The following is a 20884-nucleotide window of genomic DNA, read 5'->3' as shown; positions in this document are numbered from 1 at the left end:
AGACTTTCACTCGGGTGCGGGCCGCCCCACCCCCAGTGGGCTGCAATGGCGGATTTCCGGGGCACCCACGGGCCCCCCGTGGGCTGTTCTCGATCCCCCAAAGTCAACGCCAGGGTAAGGACGGGGGTGCTCTGACCACCAGACTCTGCCCGGCAGGTTGCCCTGCCCGAACACCAGGCGGGCACCATGCCAGAGGTGTCCCCCTCAGGGCCACGACTCGACCGGACCCCGCAGCACACACGTTTCTAGGCCTCGGTCTTCACAGCACCTTGGGGACGAGGACTCGGGCATGTCCGGGTGCCCGGAAAACGGTGGCTTCCTCTCACCCCGCAAAGGACCCTGCAAGGTGGCCGAGGAGACTGCTGGGGCCGGGTTGCAGTACCATGCACCATGGCCACTCCTGGGGCCCAGTACTATTACACAGAGAGGAGACGCTGACACAGAATGGAGAGACTTGTCCCAAGTCACTTAGCTGCTGATGTTCATGCCCCAATGCCCATTCCAGGCTGAGAGACCCAAGGAGCAGGCAGAGCAGGCAGTCCTGGAGCAACCCTTGTACCTTCTAGGAGACCATCTAGATGCTGGGCACAGGTCTGTGAGGAGAGGAGATTCCCTCTCCTCCCCATGCCTCTATTCTACTGAGAGAGACAAAGCAATAATCAAATAAACCATTGTGCAGTGTAATGCCAGTAGTGATACATTCTAGAAAGAAAAATCATTAGCATGTGGGAGCACAGAAGGATGTCTGTGACTGAGAGGATGGGGTGGATAATTCAGATCAGGAGGTCAGGGAGGGGCTGCCTGAGGTGCAGGCAGTGAAGTGAAGACAAGGAAGTGAGGGCTTGAGTCATGTAGGAGGAACAGCCTTGCAAAGGCCCTGAGCAGCAATCGGCAAGTGCTAGTCCAGGCCTATAGCTGGATCAGAGAGTTAGGGTGGGGTAGGGGAGGGGGTAAAACCTGAGACATAAGAAAGGATAGGAACAGGTGGGTGAGGATTTTGAACTTTATCCAAAGTGTGGTATGTGACTGGAGGTCTTTGAGCAGGGGCATAACATGACCTGACTCTTGGAAAATATCACTGATTATTTTAGGGATAAGAGTTTTGTTTCATTTTGTTTTGTTTTTGTTTGCGGGAAGGAGGTAGAGGTGGGAGCTGGAAAACCAGAGGAGAGGTGCAGACTCCAAACACTTCTGACCTCTGTCCAAAAATATTCGGGAGCACCCACTCCAATATAGATGTACTTGTAGAGTATCTAACCCACCCTAGTGGAACATTGAAAAGAATTTATGAAAGTGAAATTACCTGTATTTTTAAATAAATTTTACAAAATTACAAATTTATTTATACATTTGCAAAGGTGCAAAAAAACATTTTGCTCTCGCTAGAAATATCAATGTGATTGAGTATGCTTTCTTATTTACTAAGATCTTTTTAAAAATTGAAGAATAATTGACATACAATATTGTATTAGTTTCGGGCATCCAACGTGGTGATTCGATATATACGTACAGTAAGAAATGGCCACCACAGTAAGTCTAGTTACCATCTGTCACCATACTGAGTTGTTACAATTCTTATTTACTAAAATCTTGATTTTGCACTGTAAAACATTGATTTGAAAGCATGGCCCTCAGGGCAGTTTATTTCAATTCTGGACCTTAGTAGCTGTCACAAAAATATCAGAGCTGGATGGAAAAATGGCATCATTAGCTAGGCTCCCTGAGCCATCATACTCATTTTTAAACTCCATCCACCAGTTATACAAGTACTTGATAAAACCCAGCTGCTGTATTTCTGTCTTCTCTGTTGTCAATTACTTGGTCTTACAAACCAATATGAGGGTGCTACATGTGTATGTTTCACAAGTGGGTTCAAAGCCCAAGGAAACTGTACATTTTAAAACTCTACAAGTTGGGGCACCTGAGTTTAAGTATCTGCCTTCAGCTCAGGTCATGGTCCCTGGGTCCTGGGATCCAGTCAGGAGTCGGGCTCCCTGCTCAGCAGGGAGTCTGCTTCTCCCTCTTTCTCTCTCTGCCCCTCCACCTGGCTCATGCTTGCTCTCTCTCTCCAATAAATAAATGTAACTTTAAAAATAAATAAATAAAACTCTACAGGGCTAGGGGTGCCTGGCTGACTTAGTGGGTAGAGTATGCAACTCTTGATTTGTTGTTCATAAGTTCAAATCCCACATTGGGGGGTAGAGGTTACTTTTTAAAAAATGAAATTTTTTTAAAAGTATAAAACTCTACAGGTTTAAAAAACAGGTTATTCTAGAGCTAGTGGTAATGGCTGTGCCATTTTCAATATCCTAAAAACCACTGAATTGTACATTTTCAATGAGTGAATTTTATGGCATGGAAATCACATCTACATTTTTAAAAAACAGTTTCTGCTTCCAAGTTTGTTTGTTTTAATGTGCAGGTTTTGTGGGTCAAACACATTGTTAACCACCAAGTGGTATGTCCATGGAAACATTTTCTTTTTTTCTTTTTTTAAGATTTTATTTACGGGACGCCTGGGTGGCTCAGTTGGTTGGGCAGCTGCCTTCGGCTCAGGTCATGATCCCAGCATTCTGGGATCCAGTCCCACATCGGGCTCCTTGCTCCGCAGGGAGCCTGCTTCTCCCTCTGACTCTGCCTTCCACTCTGTGCTCACTCTCGCTCTCTCTCTGACAAATAAATAAATAAAATCTTTTAAAAAAATTAAAATTAAATGGGGCGCCTGGGTGGCTCAGTGGGTTAAAGCCTCTGCCTTCGGCTCAGGTCATGATCCCAGGGTCATGGGATCGAGCCCCGCATCGGGCTCTCTGCTCAGCGGGTAGCCTGCTTCCTCATCTCTCTCTGCCTGCTTCTCTGCCTACTTGTGATCTCTGTCTGTCAAATAAATAAATAAAATCTTAAAAAAAAAAAATTAAAATTAAAAAAAAAAGATTTTATTTACTTGTTTGACAGAGATCACAAGCAGGCAGAGAGACAGGCAGAGAGAGGGAGAAGCAGGCTCCCTGCTGAGCAGAGAGCCCAAGGTGGGGCTCCATGTGGGGCTCAATGGGGGGCTCCATAAGGGGCTCCAACCCAGCCAGGACCCTGAGATCATGACCTGAACTGAAGGTAGAGGCTTAATCCACTGAGCCACCCAGGAGCCCCATGTGGAAACATTTTCAAACATTTGTTTCAATGTCTTTACCTGGGAGAGGCAGAGGCAGCAAAGGTGAGTCTGTTTTTCCAATAGTTTTCCTGGGAGCCTAAAACTAATAGCTTTTTTTTTAAAGATTTTTATTTATTTATTTGATAGAGAGAGACAGCAAGAGAGGGAACACAAGCAGGGGCAGTGGGAAAGGGAGAAGCAGGCTTCCCACTGAGCAGGGAGTCCGATGTAGGGCCTGATTCCAGAACCCTGGGATCATGACCTGAGCTGAAGGCTTAATGACTGAGCCACCCAGGCATCCCTAAAACCCACAGCTCTTCTGTCCTCAGGAAATGCCAGCGCCTCAGCCTTTAAGAAGGAGGGCAGGCTCCCAGGAAAGAGAGGGGGGGTTCACGACAGCCCTTTTCGATTCTTTGTCATAAAGTTCACTCATTCTGTGTGGTCTGGAAGTTTTCCTGATCACACCCACACTAATTGCCAAGGATCATAAGGATTCCACTCTATTAGAAGAAACTTGACTTCATAAAGTTAATACCAGTGAGGGTTCCTGCAGCCTTGTCTTTGCTCTCGAGCTTCTAGTTCTTTCCTGCAGTGGTTTGACTGGATGGACCAGTGCATGAGTTTTGGAGGTGCTGCTATCTCTCTACCTTTCCCTCATCCAGAACCCTTTAAAAAACCCTTGCCCTTAACTGTTCCATCGGGGGTTCCCTGACACCCCCCCCGCCGCCGTTTGCAATTGTTCTTATTAAACAAGGCATTCACTGTTCTGCTCTATCTTTCCTTTTCTGACTCTCTCTCTCTCTCTCTCTCTCACACACACACACACACACACAAATGGTTTGTGTATTTCATTATTAGACCAGAAGCCAGCAGTTACCTTAAGCTGAGATACGTGGAAACCGCGCAGCAAACCTCCCACACTGGGTAATTTGCGCTAACACTTCCTTCCAATCTGTGGTAGTGTTTTCTCTACATCTTTCAACAGTATTTGCTGACAAAGAAATGCCTTTCGGTTTGTCGACAGATCATTTTCTGTTCATTGTTTCTGCCATTTTTACTGCAGGAGAAAAAAAGCCCTAAGTGTTTGCCTGGTGGTAGGTGTTGTTTTGTTTTGTTTTGTTTTGTTTTGTTTTTTGTCTCGTGCTATTATGCAAGAAACTTTAAAAGAGCTTTCCAAATATTTATCATTGCTTAGGGAAATATCAGAAAAGTACTGAGTTGAAAGCGCCTAACTTTAAACATCACTGGAAAAAGAATTGTGGGGGTTTGTCTCCATGTTCAGGAAGCTTCTTTTTTAAATGCCTTGCTGTCTGCGAGGATTCGGCTGCTGTTGACGAGCGCCTCAAGGCAGCAGTCACTCGGGGGAATCTTTGCAAGCAGCTCGGCTCGGTTGTGTTTATTTTGGTTATTTGGGGCTCGTTTCTCATCAGGTGTGCACTGTGGGTGAGGATGAGCCCGTGTCAGGAGGGAGGACATGTCCTTGCTGCCACTTCTGGGCTTGCTTCCGGGGAAGGAGGGGGGGATTATCTGCATATTTGCAATTTCTGTACGGGACTCTTTTGGAAGCTACTTGTTTTTGGAGGATCCGTTTGTTTAAAACCAGACTGCATTATCCATAAATCCATTTAGGCAGACACGCTACACTCTAATGCATCACAGAGAACTGGCAGTGAGTAAACGGGGAGGGGGTGTCCCTCCCTGAACACCTCATTCTCTTTGCCCGGGACACCAGCGACCATGTCGGGCTGGGTGCCCCAATGACAGGGTACAGGGGCCAGCAGGGAGCTCAACATTAAACACTAACTCCTGCATTAGGGTGGCGCTGCTCAGTGTTTTAGCAAGGCTGCAGGTGGATTAAGGATGACAGAGCCCAGCCCACAATGGGCACTCTGGAAAGCCCTGGGTCCCTTTAAGCAGATAGGGGAGCAGGCATGCTTGGACCCCCAGACAGGACTCAGGCTAAACAGCTCCCTTTGGCTATGGGTTCATCACTGGTCGGGCTCACGCCCCAGCTCATGAAGTGTCCTGCACCTAGCCCCCCACGGCTCAGGCAGCTGCTCCAGGATGTCTCTCGAAGGGGAAAAACAGACACGCTGTCTCTAAGGAGGCCCCAGACAGGATGCCAGATGTGTCCTTGTCCTGACCTTGAGGCTGACATTCCCATCTGATACTGTGAGCCCCCAACTCTCCCTTTCCAGAAACAGGTCTCCCCACCCCCCAACCTCTGCCTCCTGGTGTGCTCCCCCCCCCACCCAGGCCTCCAGGAAGGTGTGTGGTGTTTCCAATTGTACCCTCCAATCTAAAGTGGCCCCCGGACCTGCTTACTCTATCAAACAGAGCCTCAGCAGCCCAAGCGCAGACAGCAGGCAGCCAGAGCTCCCCTTGGCGTAACCTTGTCGTTGGGGAAGCCCAGGCCATGCCAACATGCTGGGCGCAGTGCCCAGGGACAAACTGGGAGGCTCCCAAGCCACCCCTTAGGGAAGAAACAGCTGCCCTCCCCTTCCCTGTCTTAAAGGGTGAGGCCACCCACCATCCACCCTCACCCAGGGGGGCAACCAGGCCCCGAGGGGCGCCCTGTCCTTGCCCTTCCTTTGCTCACCAGCCTGCAGGTCTCCTGATCAGCCAGTGTGGAGCTCCCCTCCCTCCCTGCGCTGGGTGCCTTGGGTGAGAAGGAAATGGCCACCTGCGGATCCCTGCCAGCGGTCCCTGCGATGTTCTGGTCTCGCAGGAAGGTGGGAGGTTTTTTTATTATTATTTATGCAAACTATAGACAAGAAGAGATGCGGCTTAACGGCACCATGTGACAGTGGCTCCGGGATCCAAGCTGCCTGCCGCCCAATGAATCAGCTTGAGCCGATGCCAGAGAGCCTCCCAGGCGGGTAGCAGCTGAGGTGGGAGAGCCTGGCACCGCTTCTTTCCCATCCGACCTGATGAGCTCATGCGGGGACCCCTCGGAGGGGCCGGGGCCTCAGGTGAACCCATGCAGCCCGTGTGGGGTGTCAGGGTGGTCAGAACCATCACAGAGCAGGAACCCCCAAAGGGAAGGGGGCTTGGGATTTGGGAGTCCCCATCCCAGCAGTTTTGCGGACAAGGCTGGGTGACCCGGTGGATGTCTCCGGGGAGATGCTGTCCTCAGACTTGACTCAGCAATGCGCTGTTCAAATTCCAGGAGTCCGGGCTCCCACAGAAGCTGTGGGATGAGAGGAGGGCCACGGGGCTGGCACAGCCTGCCATCCTGCTGCTGGGTGGCCTGCGAGGACAGTCTCTGGGCTCCAGACCGTGCTAAGCCTCTGACCAGCCTGGAGCTGGCAGGGGAGAAGGGAAATGGCTGTTTTTAACAAATCCAGAGGAAGTGGAGTTCTAAGGCCAGTTTGGGGGAAGGGGAGGCATGCAGAAGGAGGCACGCAGAAGGAGAGCAAAGAGAGGAGGCACAGAGAGGGCCCCTGCAGCACCCCAAACCTTCCATAATGTCTGTGACTCCACCCAGTCTTGTGCAGGTGGTCCCTGAGAGGGAAGGAATAGGGGAGCTGTCCAGCATAGGGGGCCCAGCGGTGGGAAAGGAGGCACAAGGAGAAAGCTAAGCCCCCTGAGAACCCACCCCCAGAGGTATTTGCATATGGAGGACCCTGGGCCGCCCAACATTTTTAAAATGGGGGGTCAAGCCATTTAAAAATATTGCATCTGGGGCACCTGGGTGGCTCAGTCAGTTAAGTGGCTGTCTTCCCCTTGGGTCATGATCCTGGGGTCCTGGGATGGAGCCCCATGTCGGGCTCCCTGCTCGTGGGGAGCCTGCTTCTCCCTCTCCCTCTGCCTGACATTCTGCCTACTTGTGTTTTCTCTCTCTGTCAAATAAATAAATAAAATCTTTAAAAATAAATAAATAAAAATATTGCCTCTACGGTACCTCACAAGCCCCTGGACATCGGGTCAGCCCAGAAGCAGCCACAGGGACAGCAGAAACTTGAATCTGGCTCCACTGAGCTGGTTAGAAAGGCCTGGGGCTTATGGCTGCTCGGTGGCATCAGGCAACCTGTGTGCCTTCCTGGGTGCCACCGAAACCCCAGGGCTGTCAACACCCACATTCCCTCTGAGACCCAAGGCAGGGAAGCTCAGGCACCCCTCTCCACCTGGTTTCCAATCCTCCACCCACTCTGCACAGAGTGGGTGCCCCAGCCCGCGGGTAATCCCGGCCTCCTTGTTCCCGAAGACTTGGAGTCCGGCTGACACTGCCGAGACAGCAGCCGTGCAAGACTTGGTGGGGGCTGCGGGGGGCAGACTCATCCCCAGCACCCATCCATCATAGGCAGCCCCCTGGCTGATGATGCTCCTGGGACCCAGAAGGAGACTCACTTGCCAGGTCCCCCAGCAGTGACCCCTGGTCTCAAGGTCTCAAAGCCGTGGGAGGGCAGAACAGGGGCTACCGCAGGAACCGGGAGGCGCTCCACACATGGGCACACAGGTGGACACCCGGAAGCTTCCACGCAGCTGTGAGCTATCCTCCTTCCTCTCCCTGCTGTTAAACGCTTAGCTGCAGATTGCTTTCTGTCATCGTGCGTCGAGGACGCCCACACCCCCAGGGATGGGGGGTGGATGGGCCCAGCCCTATCCAACCTGCACCATGGCCACCCAAAGGGGCTTCTCTGCACTCGTGGCCTTCACTTAACACAAAGGAAACGGAGGTCAAGCCAGCAGCCATGCTGACCCTGCTTGGCTCCTCCGCCCCAGCAGAATCCATCCGCTAATCCTCAGCACAGCTGCTAGCACGGGGCCTAGCAGACAGGTCCTGGCAGGAACGGCCTGCAGTGACACTACGTGAGTGGTTCTGAGCAGGACACAGAGGGGGCCAACGCTGAGAGCAGGGGCGTGACTTAGTCAGCCCTGTACTCCCCTCCATTTCCCTGTCTGTTGAAGGGGCTGTCCCGTCGCTCTGTCCATGGTGCTGGGCCACGGTGAGGATACACCCAGGGTCTGTCTGGAAAGGCGGTTTGGGAACCAGTGGGTGACATGCAATGTCACCATCATGCCCTGCTGGTCCACACTGTGCTCCAGGTTGTATGGCTGTGTGTGAACTTCGTGGGCCCTGTCCACACACCAGGACTCTGTGCTCCGGTGCGCCTCGCCTGAGGTCCCTCTGACCAGATGATCCCTCTCCGTTCTCCCTGAAGAAGTCTGAGAAGACCAGCAGCCCCAGGTAGCGGCGACATCTCTATCGCCCGGCTCGGGGTCGTCAGGCTGAGGCGCCCCTGGGGGCTTCACAGCCCAGGGCTCCCTGGCTTCCTGCTGGACCAGCCTCCAGGCCGGGAAACTTTATCCTCTCCCAGGGGCCCACCCCCATCCCACACCAGAGCCCCTCTGGCCCCCTCAGCTGGGCCCAGATGGAAGGAGGAGAGACTCATCCCCAGGGGCGCTAGGGCTTCACTGCACCCCGTCCTGAGGCAGAGTGGAGGTGACCCTGGTGCGTCTGCTGGCAGTGCATCCCCGGGCCCATCCACCCCAGACCTCTTCCAAGCTGGACGGGAGATAGGAGGGATTGTCTTGGGTGGAGCTGGGGAACTGGGAGGGCCCCCGGGGAACTGCAGGCAGAAGGGCTGGGCCCAGGGGTTCTGATTCCCACCAGGATCCCTGGTAGATGGCTGGGATGTGGCACAGGGAACAGAGGGTCCCAGACACCAGGCCCTGCCCGGTGGGTGGCAAGGAGAGAACTTGTTTCTGCACCAGCTGCCAGAGGCGCATTGGAGTGTGCCAGCAGCTGAGGGATCTGGCATACATGTGCCCACCACAGAGGGAAAGGGGCTTTGAGGGGAAACCAAGGTAGTTCCTAAACACTGCTCCTCTACCAGGCTCCCAGTCCCTGTGGGCCCACCTCTGCCCTTGAGGAACAGCTCTGTCCTGAGAGGCCCCGCCCTTGGGTAGCTCGCCTGTTCCCATGGGGTCCTTCTAGGCTCCTGCCTCTTCTCTGTAAAGCCCCCCCGCCTCCAGGGCCACATAACGCCCCTTATACTAGGGCCCCATCAGCGCTGGCGCCTGCGCTCGCACTCCCCAAGGTTGCTGTGCCTGAGGCTCAGACACGGGAACTTTTTAAATGTCACTCAAGGCTGAGATGGGGACAGATGTACTCTGAGCCTGACAGGAGCTGGGCTCGCAAGAGTAGGGGGAGCTGGGGACGGGCCATATGCAGCGGTGCTGGGGGGCTGTAGGCTGTCCCTGAGGGAAGAGAAACCACTGAGGGGTCCCCCCTCACTGTGGACCCCTCGGATAACCCAGTGTGGCTGCTCCCTGCACCCCCACCCTCCTGTCCACGATGGGGCCGTCCTTCCTCTTCCCTGGCCTGTCACAGGCCAGGCCTGGAGCCTCAGCACCGGCCCCTGACCGCTCCTCTCTCCCATCCCTGAAGCCTCCACTCTGGACTGGAGGGTGACTCACGTTGCATGGACTGGCCCCCAGCCCCCAGCCCTCCTCTCTCGGACATGCTGAGCCCAAGGCTTGGGCTCGTGACTGGCTAAGAGTCACTGCAGAAGGTCCCACAGCGTCTAGACTCAGCGGAAGTGAGTCCCAGTATCACAGGAGAGTACACCACTGGCTTGGTGCCTGGCCTGGGAGCACCCCCAGAACAGGACAGGAGCCTTGACAGGACTGTCGGGGAGGGAGGAACAGGTGGTTGGGGAAAGAGACAGGTCTCATCCAGGGTCCCTGTTGTGAAAAGGGCCTGAGCCTCCCCACAAAGGGACCCCTCCAGCCCCACTGCTCTGGGGCTCCCTGAAGGAACTGAGGCGATGGTACAGCACTTTATTGACCAGACTTGGCAGCGAGAACACAGTGAAGGTGGGGCCTGTACGATCCGGCCTGGCCGGTGTTGGGGGGGCTGGCTCCTTAGAGCCAAAGCTGGGGACCCCAGCGTCTCTGCCTGATGCCCTCCTGGAGCCCAATGTCATGCCTGCTCCAGGCCCCTCCTGAAGCAAGGGACAGCAAGAAGGCCAGGTCCCAGAGGGGCTGAGAAGGCGGGTGGCGCCCACAGCAGGCCGGCGCCGGGTCCATGCCTGCCCCGGCAGCCGGAAGGGAGGCGACTCGTGCAGGGCAGATGGTGAGGGTGGGCGGACGGCCAGGCTCACCACACGGAACACTTGTGGGCTGGGTTCATGGGCGAGTCCTTGGGGCAATGAAAGGCCCGGCCGAACTCCTCGAACTGGGACACGCTACCCAGTACCCTGGGGCAAGAGAAGAGACCCACCCACCTGGAGAGGGTCCCGGGGGGCCCGACCCCCCAGCTGCCCATCCCCCTTCCCGCCTGCTCTCACCACAGACACAGGGAGGGGAGCCCCAGAGTGAGCGGGTGGGCGCACCTGTAGTGCTCGGGGGCATGCTTGTCAGTCAGCACCTGCAGGTAGATGGACTGTGACCGTCGCTTGATGCACCAGTTCTGGGCCCCGGGGTAGGGGAAGGGAGGAGAGGGGAAGATGAAACCGAGGGGTCCGCTGAGCAGAGCCTGCCAGCCTTCCCCCCCCAGCACACTAGGCCTTTCCCCCTTCTCCGAACCCACAGGGCCATAGTCTCCGCCTGGCTGGTGGGAGACAGGCTGAGAGCTACATCCCCACCCCTGCCCAGTGACCACCCGGCCCCCACCCGGCCCCCACCTGGGCAAAGGCAATGAAGAAGAGCTGGTTGTGTGTGTACTTGAGCCGGTGTAGTGGGTGCTCCGGGCCGTGCTCCCGTACCCACTTCTGATAGGCCTGGGGGTGACAGTGTGGAGCTGCGGTGCCCCCCGCATGGAGAAAGACTCACCCTCTACCCAGTCAGCCCCTCCCCAGCCCCTTTCCCCCTCTATCCACAATAAAGAGTCCCAGGTTCCCTGCCTTCCACCTTCCCTGAGCTGTGCTCCTTCCTGGGAGGGCTAAACCCATGCAGCCCTTGCCTCCTCCAGGCAGCCCTCCTTGCTCTCTCTGCAGGCAGCCTGGGAGTCCCTCCTTTTCCAGTGGACCCTGTGCAAGTCACAGGCCCCGCCCCTCCCAGTCCAGAGCTCCCTGTGGAAGGGAGGTGGGGGTGCCTATGTCCCTAGCTAAGTCCTCATCAGCCCCCACCCTCTCCCTGGGGGAATGAAGGGCCAGGCAGGGGCGGCTCACATAATAGGCCAGCTTGAGGCCACCCATGTCTGCGATGTTCTCACCAAGGGTGTGCTTCCCATTCACCTGCCGAGAAGGGAAGAGGCCAGGGGCTGTGTGCGGCGCACTGACCCTCCTCAGGCCTTGCTGCCCTGGGCCCCGGCCCCCACTCTCTCTCCCTTTCCCAGAGGGTTTTGATGGGGCTCTGACCCCTTTGCACTTCATGTCCCATGAATCCATGTGAACTTGTTCACATGCCTGAGTGAATGACCATGTAGACCCCAAGCATGTGCACGGGGACCTGGCACACATGTGTGCACGCAGATGTGCATGCTCATCTGTGCCCAGCTGGGCCTCAGGGGCGGCACGGGGCTCTCACCCGCTGGTTGTAGACTGTGAAATTGTCGTACAGGTGGACGATGCACTCGGCCTTGCGCAAGAAGCGGCTGTAGGAGGCCTCTGTCCACCAGTGCAGCAGGTTGCCCGAGCGGTCATACTGGCCCCCTGTGGGCCATGGGCAGAGAGGCGACACAGATTCTCAGCCCCAGAGCCCCCTCCCCCACCCAGCCCATCACTGCCCTGACCCCACCACCCGTCCTTCCCCTCCCACAACATCCCCTGCAGCCTCCTGCGGGCCTCACCCCAGTCGTCGTAGCCATGGGTCAGTTCATGTCCAATGATGGTGCCAATGCCCCCGTAGTTCAGAGACCTGGGCCCACGGAAGCAGCGTCAGGCTCCAGCCTCGCCCACCCTCTGGGAGCTGTGTGCTGCTGCCCAGGCCCCAGGAGGCCCCCATAAAGGCCAAAGGTGGCCCAGGGAGGCCACGCTGAAGTCCTCAGAGTCTTGGGACACTCATGCCTCAGGGTGCTCACACAATATGTAAAAGGGACCAATGATACCTTTGCAGCTGCTTTTTTAGGAAATCACATCTAACAGCGCTGGGATGGGGGAAGGGACCGGATTGGAGGAAGATATGAGGGAAACTGAGGCACCCATGTGGGATTTGACCTGTTTCTTCATCACTAGGGTCGCACTTCACTTTTGAAACACCTAAAGGAGCCTCAAACCAGGTAAGGGAAAACTCAGGACCTTTAAAAGAAAGAAGGGCACCTGGGTGGCTCAGTCGGCTAAGCGTCTGCCTTTAGCTCAGGTCATGATCCCAGGGTCCTGGGATCCTGCCTGCCATTGGGGTCCCTGCTCAGTGGGCAGCCTGCTTCTCCCTGTGCCCCTCCCCCTGCTTGTGTTCCCTCTCTCCTTGTGTCTCTCACTGTAAAAATATTTTTTAAAATCTTTAAAAATAAATAAAAGAAAGGAGAAAAAAAACCCTACACATTTTTCTAAATACCCAAGGCTGAGGTAGGACAATGGAGACCCAGGATCTGTCGCTGTCATGACTGCGGGGCCCAGCCGGAGTCAGGACACTCTGAGCAGTTTTCATGCACCCAGCAGACAAGACTGCAGAGCAGGCTCTGGCTTGTGCCAGCTTGGGTACTCACTGTGGAAAGTCAGGGTCATAGAGCGTGGGCTGCAGAATGCCTGCGGGGAACACTGCAAAGAGGGCGGGGTCAGCAAGAGACGCGCCTACATCCGCGGGGGGGGGGGGCTTGCGAGACACCGCCCCTTACCCATCTGGTTCTTGTTGGGTAGGTAGTAGGCATTCAGGGCCTGTGGCGGGAGCAGCCATCTGTGGAGGAAGGTGGGGGTGAGCAAGGGAGGCCCCACCACCACCTCCCACTGGCTCCTCCTTAAAGGCGTGGCCCAGCCTGTAGCCACACCCTGTGCCTCCCCCAGGCTGAGCACCCCGCCCCCCAATGCCTCTCCCACCACCTGCATCAGCATGGCTGTGAGGCTGTGTGCCCTACCAGCCTCCAGGCCTTGGGAAGGAGCCTCTCCCCAAGACACCTCCCTCCCCGGCTCCCCCAGGTCGGGGCCAGGCACCCACGTGGACTTGTCCACTTCCTGCCGGATCTTCTTGACTGAGAGCTGGATGCTGAACCTGATGCTGTTCAAGATGTTCTTGAAGTAGGTCTTCTCGTGGACCTCAAACTGCATGGGGGATGGGCAGCGCTCAACGGCGGGCGAGGGACCTGGCCGGACAGTGTGCAGCCGGCCCCATGTCCTCCAAGGGGCCCTCAGCTGAGGGCCGTGTCTCCTCCTCTGTCGGGATGGTGAGCCACCCCGGGGGTCTTGACCAAGGGTCCGAAGCCACCCTCGGTTGGGCAAGCAGGGCCAGGCAAAGACCCACCTCGTACTCCTTGTCCACAGCCTCGGGTTTGAGCAGGAAGTCGGGGTAGCCCACCATCACCATCATGTACTGGAGCTGCAGGTAAGATAGCGGCCAGAGTGGGCCAGGACCTCAGGGGACAGCCCCCACCGCCCCAAGGGAGAAAGCTCTGGGGCCAGCCCCAAGGTGGGGCTCAAGGACAGAGGAGACTAGACCAGCAGATGCCAACTCCACAAGGGGCATCTTGTCTCTTCGGTCACCCCCATCTGGCATACAGCTGGCATTCAATAAATGTTTGTGGAACCTACAAATGGGGACAGGGTCCACTGCACCTTGGCCCGAGCAGCTGCCTTGGTCTCGGCATCCATCCAGTCCAGCTCCTCCAGGCGCCGGCCCAAGATGTACTTGACGTCTTCCACAAGCTGCTGCACCTGAAGGGTCGGGGCCAGGGATCAGGGGTCCACCCCGGGAGCTTTAGCTCTGGGCCTCCTGGCAAGTGGCATGTGGGGTACCACTAATTCAGTATCACTTCCTCCGCCTAAAAGCTTGGTGTTGAGCGCCAAGGGGAGACCTCGGAGGTGGAGATCCAGGCCCTGCACCCAAGGAGAAACTCACAATCTGGAACAAACCACCCAGCAAGGACCATGCATTCCCAAGGCCATGCGTACTGAGCGTGGCAGAGAAGGATGGGCAGGAGCCTGAAGGGGAAGTCTTCCTCTGGTGGGTAGGCCAGGTAGGCTTTCTGGGGGAGGTGGCCTGGTGAAATGTAATCTGGAGTCCCAGAGAAAGGCTGAGCCCCTGTTGCAAGGGGATCTGTGGGGCTCCCTATTCTCAGACTGAGGCCATGGGAGGACTTAATGCCCAGCCCAGCACCCACACCCAATCCCCAGGACCAGGGCAGCCTGACCTTGGCCTTGCTGGCAGCTGAGAAGTGCTCGTGTACAAAGAGGGCTCCGAGTGCCATGCCAAAGTGGCGGTTGGCCTGGCCCAGGCAGACACGGGCCAGCTCCTGTGGCTTGTCACTGCCCTCCATCTCGCGGGCCAGCTCGTGCAGCGCCTCACGGAATGGCGGTGACAGGTGCTCACTCAGGACCACGACTACACGCCACACCAGGTAGTTGTGCAGGATCCTGAGGGCCACGTGAGACCTCTGGGTATCCAGACATGCCCCCATGCCAGGGCGACCCAAGGGCACCCCCACCCCCCTGGGGTGACACCTAGCACCACACAGCAGTGAGGGTCATCCCGGTGCGTGGAGGTGGAACCTGGGAGGCCTGAGCCCTGGCAGGGAAAAGGGCTGGGCCCCCACACAGCAGGATGTGCCTCCGCCTCCCCCTCCCGCGGAGTACCAGATGCTTTTACTGTGGAGTGCTCAAGGTGACTGTTTGCCTCAAGCCTGGCCTTAGGAGGCCTCTGCTCATCCCCAAGGAGGCCAGACACCAGGGAGACTACCCCCTGGATGGCTGGGGCGGCAGGGTTACAGTCCCAGTTTCCCTTTCTGAGATCTTGGCTCACTCAGCCTCACTATTCCCAAAGGAGCAAGCTGCAGCTTGGGCAGCCCACAAATCCAGCCCAGGGTCCCAGGGAACTGCTGAAAGCCACGTCTGAACCTGGGGATCTGGACTCCTATTCCAGTGCTCTTAACCTGCCACCCCAGAGTGGCTACTGGACAGAAGTGAAAGCGGGAATTCAGAGCTCACCCAGCAGACAGGTGTGGTGGGGTGCAGGGGAGGGGGTCTGGAGTGGCAGGGGGACAGGGTTGAGTGACTGGCAGCAGTACCTGCGGGGTGTGGAGCGAATGAGCTGGGACACCTGCTGCATGTAGTCTGTAGCCAAGAGCACCACCTCCTCATCCTCTGAGAAGTCCTCCTGGAAGATCTGGTCCAGCAGCCACTTCCACTGCAGCTGTCATGGGGCAAGTGGGCAGTGGGACAGTAGGGCTGGGTGTGGCAAGGACCACAGAGAACAGGGAGGGAGTCCGGGAGAGGCAAGGCAGGCACAGGAGCCCGTCCATGGCCCTGGGGAAGGGATGGCCCAGGAGCCCCAGGATCAGCGCCTCCCAGCATGGGTTGCACTCACATGGGGGGTGATCTTCTGCAGCTGTCCCAGCGTCACCTTGTTGTACGTGGAACTGACATCTCGCCGGAGGTCATCGTACTCCGACACTGTGATCTGGAGATGAAGGCGAGTGTTGACCCAGACTGGCCTCCTGGCCCCCTCCACTCAGTCCACAGCCAACCCCCTGCCCCCACCCTCACGTTGGCCAGCCGCTGCTCCAGCTGCAGGATCTCTGCGGCCTTCTGCTCCACAGCCTCAGCCCCCAACAGGCTGAGCAGACGCTCCATGAACACCCGGTATGCTGCCAGGATCTGCACCAAGAGGGGACAGTTCAAGGGTGGGGGTCAGAGTCAGGCCCTAGTCCCACCCTCCCGGAGCCCCACACCGTCCCTGCCATCCCATCCCAGGCCCCCACACCTTCTCACTCTCCTCATCCTGAGCTAAGTACAGGGTCCTCTCGGGCAGAGTGAGCCCATCCTGGTCAATCTAGGGAGAGGGATGGGGTCAGAGGTCAGAGATCAACGTGCCAGTTTCCTGCAAACAGACTGACCAGAGGACGGGCCAGATAGCCACTGACACAAGCCCCAGGAGCACGAAGACACTACCCCTCCATCCGGAGAAGCTGGTAGAAACCCCCACCCCTCCCCAGCCTAGCCTGGCGACACGCGGGAGGCGGGAGCCCGTGCCCCCATCCTTCCTTCCGCCAGCCTTCACCTTCCCCACATATGAAGGGCACTTGGCGGGCCACCCCCCACCCGAGATCTGAGGCCCAGGGCATTCTGGTACGCCCCAGCCCACCGGCACACCCCTCGGTCTGTGCTCTCACAGCCTGCCACAGGACTGGCAAATTGCGGCTCCCGCGGCTCCACTAAACACCGTAATTACTCGAGGGAAATTACTTGCGCCCTCCTCCCGCGCTCTGCTGTGCGCGCTCCCCTCCGCTCCCCTCCCTTCCCCTCCCCTTCTGCACCGGTCTCCTTGCGCCGGGGCCGCGCGTGCGGGGCCGCCGCGTCCCGGGTCCCGGCCCCCCCCCACCCGCGGCGGGTAACTGGGGAGGGGGACGCACTCACGCGGATGACGTAGCGCGAGGAGTTCCTGTCGTCCAGGCTGACGGTGAGTGAGAAGAGCGCGGCCGCGCTGTACACGCCCTGGGCCTTATACAGCAGCCGGTTGAGGTCCCAGAGCGCTGCGGCCGCGGGGCGCTCAGCGGCGCCGCCCAGGTCCCAGCCCCCGCAGTCCTCGATGACTTCGAGCATGGGCCGCGGACCAAGCCGCTCGATCTCGCGCATGTCGAGGCACGAGCGGAAGAAGGCCCGCACCTTGCGCTGGGCAGCCCCGCCCGGCCCACCCCCGGGGCGAGCAAGTAAACGCCTTAGGCGCTCCTCATTCTGCTCGCCGATGGCCGCGATGGTGCCGTAGGTGAGCTTGTCGTCGGGGATGGCATGGCGCCGCAGCCAGCCCCCGCACGCGAAGGAGTAGAAGTCCTGGCACGGGTCTATGCTGGCGTCCAGGTTGGCGGCCAGGAAGCGCGCGGCGCGCGCGAAGGCCTTGCGCTCGGGGCAGCCCTCGGAGCAGGCGCCCCCACCGCTGCCCGCGGCGCCAGGGCCCAGGTACTTGAGCGCCAGCATGGCGGCCAGGATGGCGCAGAGGCCGGCGGCGAACACCAGCCCCGACAGCAGGCACACCTCGCGCCGGTTCCAGCGAGGCAGCCCCGCCCGGGCCCCTGTGCCGCTGCGCCCCGCGGCCAGCGGGAAGCCGGGGGGCAGCGAGGCCCCGCGCGCCCCTCCCGTGCCGCACCGGCTCACGTATTTGACCTCCTGGAACTCGTCGTAGTGCGCAGACATCGAATATGGGGTCTCCATGGTGCCGCTGGCCCCGCTGCGCAGCCCTTGGCGATCTCAGCTACACGGTGCACCGGGCCGCGGGCCTCCTGGCGGGTCTCCGCATGGCTCCCGGGCCGCAGCTGCTGGAAAGGTAGACGCGGGTTTAGAGAGACTCTGGGGCCCGACGGGGCCCACCAGCACGAGGAGGAGGGGCGCAGGCCTAGGTTCAGAGGCTGGACGCCACCCCGTGTTTCAAACAGCGAGCGAGCCTGAGGCCTGGCCTCCCTCAGTCACTGAGAATGAGGCAAGGGGAAGGCTCAGATAGCCACCAGCTCCCTCACGCACAGTAGCATTCTTAACGTGCCTCCTCTCTCCCTGCACACAGATGCCTGCCGCATACTTGGGAGGCCCCTGACATAAAGTAGGGGAGCACCATGCACCGGGCTTGGCACATAGTAGGCCCTCAATAAAAAACTGTTTCTCTTCCCATTGCCTTTCTCGTCTACGACCTGCTACAGCCAAGACCAGGTGGGGGAGGGGGAAACCAGAGGCTGGAGAAAGGAGGTGCGGTCAAGGGCGAGTGTACGCCAACCCAGAAGCCAAACTGGAACCAGACGCTCAGGAAAGCGGGCTAAAGAACCAAACTTTGTCCTCGAGGATGTCCACCCCCAGCCCTGTCTCGTATTCAATGGCGAGAATGCCCACCCGTCCCCCCTGCCTCTTTACCAAGCGGCGCACTCCAACGGGCCCGGGATCAGGAAGAAACCCACGACGGCCTTAAGAACCTGGAACGGGTTCCGTCCTCCGTCCCTCCGCCCCAATGCCCCTGCCCTGGGCCACTCCCGGCTTCAACAGGTTTTCCCCGGAACCCAAACTTGAGCGAAGTTTCACCCCCGGCGCGGAGCGAGCTGGCCCCGTGCGTCCCGTGCTCCCGGCGCTGCGTCTCCCGCGCCTCGCCGCGCAGTCCGCGGAGTCGGAGAGCGGAGCTCCGGGAGTCGCAGCTGCGGGGACGCAGACAAAGCCCGGAGGCTCGGCGCCGTGGTGGCGGCGGATGTGGCTGCGATGGTGGCCGCGGTGGCAGCGGACTCGGATGCCACTCACCCGGCAGGTGCGCGCCGGGGCCGAGCGGGAACTGAGCGGGTCGAGCCCGGGCCGGAGCCGGAGCTGGAGCTGGAGCGGAGCCGGGCGGGCGGGAGCTCTCTCCGTGCGCCCGCCGCCTCCTCTGCCGCCGCGCCGCGCCGCCCGCCGGCCCCGAGGGAGGGGGCGCGCCGGCGGCTCCACCCTCCTCCGCCCGCCCCCCGCACCCCCTCCTTCTTCCACCCTTCATCCCGGCTACCTGGCAGCTCGATGGCAGCTCGGGGGCGGGGACGGCGGCTGCGGGACCCGCTCCCGAGTGGCTGGCACAGGCTCCGGGATCGGGGATTCCAGGTACAACTGCGTCCCGGGAAGAGTGAGGGCGCCTGTTACTCCCGGGAAAGGGTTCCCCTCTGATTTGATGCCCCCACTCGGGGCCGCCTACCAGGCCCGCCTGAAAAGGGCTCAAGCTGGAGCTGAGGAGGCGCGTGGATTATCCCAGGGGAGCCCACAGGACTGGAGCACCGCCCAGGGAAGACTCCCAGCAAGGCTGTGGGGTGTCCTGAAATACGCCTGGACGCTCCTGGCACGGCGCCTGGCACAGAGCAGCCTTCAATACGTGGGCTTTCTGGTCCCACCCACTCACCCACCCCTTTAGCCCCTGCCCTTACCCAGTCTTCCCGAGAGGGCGTCTGGGGCTGTGGTTGGCCAGGCAGCGTTCACCCTGCTTGGGGGCTACTGCACGAGGTGGGGGCCTCAGGGCTGAGACTGCACCCCTCCCCCAAACCTCGGCCGGCCTCAGCCCCCACTGCTCCGAAGCCCCTGGCCAGGAAGAGAGAAAAGAACTGAGGAATAATGCAAGAGCCCCTCCCCGCTGGGGACCAGGAGGGAGGGAGGGAGAGGAGGAGGGTGCCTGCCAGCCCAGCCCTAGTCCTCAGACAGAGAGCAGGCCTCAGGCCCCTGCTGTATGGACTGGTGGGCGTCACAGGCTAGGGATGGGGTGGGAGTGGGGGTGGGGGTCTCTGAATGTGGGACCTTTCCATACAACTTGCTTTCTGAATGTGGGACCTCCCTCCCACAGCCTCCAGCCCCTGAGACAGGGTCCACCTGCCCCCCAGCTCACCACTGTACCCCCACAGGGCCTGGCCATGGGAGCAATGCTACTGTTTCTGGAGTCTCTGCTCTCTTGGTCTTGCCCTCTCCATCCTCTCCTCTTCCCATGTCCCCAGTAGGGGGCCTCCCAAGGCATCAGTGCTCCCAGACCTGCCTATTCTAGCCTATCTGACTGGGCTAGACAATGAGGCAGCCCAAGGCTGCAGTGGAACCCCAGCTCACAAAAACCACAAGGCAAGGGCTCAAAGGCCCCATCGCCCTGTCCCCTTCCTGGGGCTTTTCAGCAGCCTGGCCCCGAGTAGCCACCTCTGCTTCCCTCCCATGTCTCTCCACCTGTCCGTCTGTACAGCACCACTCTGGGTCCTCTCTGCCTCCACCTCCAGCCATTTCAGGGTCCTCCTTCTGCCCCACACATTCTTCTTGGGTCCAATTAATTCCACGGAGGAGAGGTGGAATTATGTAAAATGTGGCGATTCCGTATGGGAGGAGGGGAGGGCAGGGCAGTGGCAAAGTGGCTCTTTGTGCTTTTAATCTGCATTTTTTCCCTCAATGTTCCATCTCCAGGAGGATAATTTTCCAGCCTTTTCAGGCCCTGATTGGTATCATTTCTCCAGCAATGACAGCTTTTATTTTCCCTGAAATGAATGCCGTGAAATTTCCAAGAAATATAAAAATGGATATTGTCTCAGGGAGCCGATGCTCTTCCGACAGAAAGGCACAAAGGCAAACATTTCTCCCTGGGGACCCTGCCGTTCCAGCCACTAGGGGGTGGGGGACCCAAGCCCTCAGCACCTCCTCCCTCCCAGGTCAGCTGCTGGACCCCCGCCTGGCCATTCCTCTCCCATGCTCCCAGCCATCATCGATCTGGTCTTCTGCCTCCCCAGTCTCAGCCAGGCCACTCTACCTGCCTGCCTCACTCTATCTTGCAAGCTCTGTACAGCACCTCACCCTGCAACAGCCAGCCCCGGAGGCTCCCAGGACAACCCCAGTCCTGAGCACGGTAACCAGAGCCCACCAGAGTGGCCTGGGGATCAGGCCCACGAGGGGGACCTAGACCCCCTAGACAGTTTGCCAGTAAAGAGTGACCAGGTCCTTTGCACCTTCCTTCTCAGGAAAGAGAAGCTGAACGCAGCTCCTGTGTTCTCTTGGAGACATCCAGTTCCAGTGTTCCTCCACCCCGCCCCCGCTTGTCAAGGTGACACCCTGACTGAGGAACAAGAGAATGACAGGACTCAGGACAGCGGCAACACTCAGTCAAGCCCTGAGCCAGGCGACTGGGCACCCAGGGAGGGCCTGGGAAGCATCTGTCAAAACTGCCTTGGAGAGAGAGAAGGCCTGAAGGGGTGCAGGG

The 20884-nt window shown here is 58.6% G+C and overlaps 1 protein-coding gene across 1 annotated transcript; it reads right to left on the bottom strand.

Moving 5' to 3' along the window:
* Window positions 1-9926: 9926 nt before the first annotated feature.
* ECEL1 (endothelin converting enzyme like 1) lies at window positions 9927-17484 on the bottom strand. The gene is made up of 17 exons (XM_059168978.1): window positions 16594-17484; window positions 15941-16009; window positions 15724-15834; window positions 15545-15637; window positions 15246-15370; window positions 14373-14595; window positions 13798-13896; window positions 13487-13561; window positions 13184-13287; window positions 12867-12925; window positions 12738-12789; window positions 11883-11950; window positions 11621-11745; window positions 11263-11328; window positions 10777-10872; window positions 10486-10562; window positions 9927-10350 (listed from the first exon to the last, which is right to left on the bottom strand). Exons 1-17 carry the CDS (start codon window positions 17383-17385, stop codon window positions 10251-10253), a joined length of 2334 nt encoding a protein of 777 aa, XP_059024961.1. The 5' UTR covers window positions 17386-17484; the 3' UTR covers window positions 9927-10250.
* Window positions 17485-20884: the final 3400 nt, after the last annotated feature.

Source organism: Mustela lutreola, chromosome 3 (assembly GCF_030435805.1).
Source record: "Mustela lutreola isolate mMusLut2 chromosome 3, mMusLut2.pri, whole genome shotgun sequence".
Taxonomy (NCBI): domain Eukaryota; kingdom Metazoa; phylum Chordata; class Mammalia; order Carnivora; family Mustelidae; genus Mustela; species Mustela lutreola.
Note: the sequence above shows the minus strand (reverse complement) of the source record. Positions and strands in the feature narration are given on the sequence as shown.